The following is a 4,776-nucleotide window of genomic DNA, read 5'->3' as shown; positions in this document are numbered from 1 at the left end:
GAGGAGAGAGAACTCATAAGAAAAGGTTTGTCTTCTCTTATTTAAGATAAAACAAGAGATGATCTCTTAGTACAATTTGTCTCACCATGTTTTAAGGAATTGCTAGTTATTGGAGATAAGGCTAAGATATAAGCCATTATAGACATACTCTTTTGTCATCACTAAATTACATGCAAGATTTAAGATAAGACTATCTTATCAATCATTGTACATGCCCTTATATCTGTGAAAAAAGGGAGTAATAACTACTAGGCGAAAAACTTAAGAATAATAACAAGAAAAAACAAAAGGGTCGATTTTCCCGTGAAAAAGAAACGGGAAAAAGGCAGAGGAAAGGGGAGTGCGACCCGGTATAAGAAAACCGAACGGAAGAGCCGAAATGGATGGCGACTTGGATGCGCGAGTAGAAAAAGAGAGGAGGCAGAGAGAGAGAAGAGAGATAGGGAGAGGGTGGCTGCATCATCACCACCACCTCGGAAGTCCTTGGCGAGCGTGCGTGCGAGCTGTGGGAGGGTACGGTTTTTTCAACTCCCCCTCACCTCTCTCCCCTCTCCCACCACCGCCACCTACCCCGCGCCGCGGCGGCGTCAGCGGCGGCAGCGACGGTACGGCTCCCCCCTTCCATTCCCCCCCTGTTCGATTTCGGGGTCTCCTCCCCTCCAGTCGATCGGAGCTCCTGGCCAGTCGACCTTCTCCTTTTGCCTGATGCGGAAGAGACTTTGGGGATGCCGCGCTGCCGGGGCGGCGCGAGTCTTCCGCGGGTTTCGTTCGGGCGGATTTGGGGCTGTTTGTTTAGCCCCTTGCCGACGCGTTTTGGTGGGATGGAGTGATTCTTAGAGCTCAGGGGTTTAGGCCGGCGGGCGAATATACTCGTGTCGCGTGATTTGATTTGATGGTCGGCTCAGTCCCGATCTCCTCCGCTGCCGGTGAGGCGCCCTGTCCAGATGCGGATTGAAGCGGCTGGGTAGGGGTTTTGGTTGGTTTTGGGTCAGCACACACCCAGATCGAGCCCCGTTGGCGTTGGGGATTCTGCTGTCTGATTTCCATTTCTCCTGCTAGGATTTCTCCTGTTTAGGATTTTTGATTGGTTGGTCGGATAGATGGCTGGGTTTGGCCAGAGCGCTATGATGATCTTCTTGGGGGTTTGTAATCAGACGAAGGTAGTAAAACCAGTAGCACTTGCGTTAGGGGGTTGGGCCGGGATTCTCTTTTTTTGTTTTTGAGCATAAATGGAATAGGCTTTTAGCAAATCATTAGCGGATCAAAAGAGCTTATGGCAAAAATTAATGATTACATGGACTGATTGGGTACTGAACATGTCTTTACTCTGCCATACATAGACTGTCATCATTCATCAGCCACCATGTTCTGTATTGATGGAAATGCTAAATACAGTATGTTGGACAGAAAATATATGCTATGTTTAGAAAGGAGGAACTCGGTGCTAATTAGTATCTGTTTTGCTTGTTGATGCCATGCAGGTTGTGATGAAAAGCTGCATCTGTTAAGGGACACAAGTTCTGCTACCGAGTTCGACATGGGTTCAGGAAACCTGATGGTGAAGAAGGTGGTGAGGCCCAGCTCTTTTGACCTTGACATACATCTTGACAAAAGCTGGAAGGAGGATGTGACCTGCCCAATCTGCCTAGATTACCCCCACAACGCAGTCCTCCTGAGGTGCACGTCTTACGAGAAGGGTTGCAGGCCGTTTGTGTGCGACACCGACCAGACCCGCTCAAACTGTCTTGAGAGGTTCAAAGGTGCTTATGAGCTACCTGCCAATGTCAAGGTCTCGTCTATAGCTGTGGCCCCTCTTGATAGCATCCACATCGTGTCATCTCACGCAAACAACCGCCCAAGTTGCCCATTGTGCAGAGGTGATGTTATCGGGTGGATTGTGATCAGCGAGGCTCGTCTGCATCTTAACCAGAAGAAGAGATGCTGTGAAGAGGATTGCTGCTCCTTTACTGGCAACTTCAATGAGCTTCAGAAGCACACACAGCAAAAGCATCCAGATTCACGCCCTTCAGAAATCGACCCTGCCAGGCAAGTTGATTGGGACAACTTCCAGCAATCTTCTGATATCGTGGATGTCTTGAGCACGATACATGCACAAGTTCCTAATGGTATCGTTCTCGGAGACTATGTCATTGAGTATGGGGATGATGATACTGGAGACGACTATGAAGTGCTCCACAGGGTTAGGAGGAAGTGGTGGTCTTTTATTTGTTGCAAGGCATTTTGTAGATATCCAAGAAGCCGAAGAAGAGGGAGAGGAAGGGACAGTAGAGGAAGTGGAAGGAGGAACAGCAATCAGGCTCATCTGGAGAACTTCAATCTCGAGGTTCCGACACAAGCTGTTGACCTGAGGGAACTCAGATTTGATGAAATCGATGATGAGTACATTGTCACAGGGGCCGTACCTAGTATGGCAACACCAGGAAGAATGGCCAGTTTCCATTACAGGTCAGTATAGACAATCTGCTATTCCCTGCCATAGTTATTGGGCTTATATTGTAACCGCATGCTCCTAAAGATGTTCTAAGATGGACAATTATAAGATGTTTTAACCTTTTTTTTCTGAAACGGATGTATATAGGCGCGTTTTAGTGTGTTTGTTTGTTCATTGAAATCTGTATGCAGTCCATATTGAAATATTCAAAACATCTTATAATTCGGAACGGAGGGAGTATCCAATAGCTGCATACCAGTCCAAACCTTCACCAATATGACTGCTTCCCTTGTACTAACCATCTTCTCCTATCTGTTCTGTATGCATGAGCAGCTGTTTAGGACTTCAGATTTAGCTGCGAATATAAATTTTTTGTGAGGATTTTATGCTGCAAGTAGTAGTAGTTTGAGGCTAACCATCAAATTCAGCATGACTGCCGCCTCCCGCCTTATATAATTTCCTTTCTTATAACAACCTTGATTGAGTTATCTTCTTTCTCTTTCAACTGTGACTCTTTCTAATGTATGATACTTTCTCCAGGGATACAAGATATGGTCGGTGATCGGGCGTACTACTTAACAGAACCAGCTGATAAAGAAAAAGTATTTGCAGCCGCGATGTGATGCCGCAGCCTTCAGGAAACTCCACCCCCTCCCCATTTTTCGTTTCTTTTCCCGCCCGGGTCGTTGCTAGGCGCCGCTCCAGCCCGGACTTCCTGTGCATAAAAAGTAGCAACAGAAACCCTTCGCCGCCGTCCTCGTTCGTTTGCAATAGATTTTCATTTACCGTAGCTTCCATTCTGTATATATTTAGCACCCATCTTATACAGTGATGCCGGTGAAAAGCCTTTTTTCTCTTTTTTGGAAATGAAATGAATGTCGGGTGATGCTGCAGCCGCGGCTCACCGGCCCAGCCGTGGTTACAGTTTCTGAATTTGGTTGGTGGTCTCTGAGACGACACCGGGCGCGTTATCTGTCAGGTGAGGAAGCTTCCAGCTTCGAACAAGTGCCTGAAGAGTCACACGGGTGCGGTGCAAATGCGCAATGGCCTGGTTGGTGCAGCACCCACACGAAATTGCCCTTTGCCTGTGCTGCTGCAGGCACTGTAAGCAACGGGGGGCAGCTTGATTGCCTGAATTCATTTGCATGTCGTGTGGTGCTGCGTCTCGCATCTGGTTTAAGGCGCTGATGAGGACAGGTGCGTGTCGGCGGTGTGCGTGCTGATGATGGAATCTCACTTTTGGGTCACGTGCTGGTTCGGGGCTCCGGGTCTATCCGTACACGTTCTGATGGCACGCGTGATGTGCGTGCTGCGTCGTGGTGCAATGCATACGCGCTCTGTGGTTGACTTGGAGCCTGACCAGGATTGTAGTACGTACTAGTAGTGTACACGATGCCGACCGTGGGAGTTCTTTAGATCACCTGTGGCCACATGACATGGCGACGTCCCCTCCTTGACATTTTTAACATAAGAATGGTTCATCTTATCCTGATCAGCGGAGCGGCGGGTCGGGGCATATTTGGCTGATGGCGATATCTGAACCGCCAAGCAGTTTGCATCTAGTCTAGTACCCCCTCCGTTCTCAAATATTTGTCTTTCTAAACATTTCAAATGGATACAACATACGGATGTATCTAGACATATCTTAGAGTGCAGATTAACTCATTTTGCTTCGTATGTAGTCACTTGTTGAAATGTTCAGAAAGACAAATATTTGGGAACAGAGGGAGTAATAGACTAGAAAAGAAAAGCAGTTTCAGAATGGTTAAAGTTTATTAGTCTTTTTTTTCAAGAAAGAGCAAGTCTCCGACTAACGAGTAACGCGTAGCACGAGCCGAGAAATCGGCTTGCTGGAGTTGCTATGTCAGCTTGCAGCAGCCACGCCTTCGCCCTTGCAGCACACCACCTGGAGCAAAGACTTGCAACAGTCTCTTTCTGACGTTGCAGCACGCCAGAGTTGAGATGCAATCTTGCAGCAACCTCGCGCTAGCTTTGCAGTAAGCCATCCTAAGCTTGATCTCTTGGGGTGCACATGGACACCGTCGATTTGGGTGCATCGAGGGAGGCACATCGATGGTGGGATCGGGAGGTAGGAGAAGGGGGGATCCATGGCTGGGTAGGGAAGGTAGGATAAGGGGGGATCCATGGCAGGATCGGGGAGGTAGGAGAAGGTGGGCTCGGAGGAGATAAGGTGAAACGGACAGTGGTGTGCGCCACGGGGCACAGGACAGTGGTGCGCTCCTTTCGGATTTTGTTTTTTTTTTCCGCACGCGTTTTCGGCTTTTTAAACGTCTTTTTGGTTTTTTTGACGTTTTGATTTTTCA

At 48.1% G+C, this 4,776-nt stretch overlaps 1 protein-coding gene across 3 annotated transcripts; it reads left to right on the top strand.

The window, feature by feature from the left end:
• The first annotated feature begins 391 nt into the window (after nucleotides 1-391).
• LOC125530714 lies at nucleotides 392-3,385 on the top strand. Of its 3 annotated transcripts, none has more exons than XM_048695112.1 (3): nucleotides 392-513; nucleotides 1,482-2,466; nucleotides 2,993-3,385. In XM_048695112.1, exons 2-3 carry the CDS (start codon nucleotides 1,538-1,540, stop codon nucleotides 3,012-3,014), a joined length of 951 nt encoding a protein of 316 aa, XP_048551069.1. In that variant the 5' UTR covers nucleotides 392-513; nucleotides 1,482-1,537; the 3' UTR covers nucleotides 3,015-3,385. The 3 variants fall into 3 exon arrangements, with proteins under 3 accessions (XP_048551069.1, XP_048551068.1, XP_048551067.1); XM_048695111.1 differs by having other exon boundaries at nucleotides 424-596; XM_048695110.1 differs by having other exon boundaries at nucleotides 425-605.
• Nucleotides 3,386-4,776: the final 1,391 nt, after the last annotated feature.

The sequence above is a fragment of the Triticum urartu genome, unplaced genomic scaffold (genome assembly GCF_003073215.2).
Source record: "Triticum urartu cultivar G1812 unplaced genomic scaffold, Tu2.1 TuUngrouped_contig_6511, whole genome shotgun sequence".
Classification (NCBI taxonomy): domain Eukaryota; kingdom Viridiplantae; phylum Streptophyta; class Magnoliopsida; order Poales; family Poaceae; genus Triticum; species Triticum urartu.
This window is presented reverse-complemented; position numbering and strand designations above follow the sequence as displayed.

Bases quoted from the DNA above. Each gene is read 5' to 3' on its own strand.
- LOC125530714 (XM_048695112.1), top strand. From the start codon at position 1,538: ATGGGTTCAGGAAACCTGATGGTGAAGAAGGTGGTGAGGCCCAGCTCT. The intron at 2,467-2,992 runs GTCAGTATAGAC...TACTTTCTCCAG, and splicing joins ATGGCCAGTTTCCATTACAG to GGATACAAGATATGGTCGGT.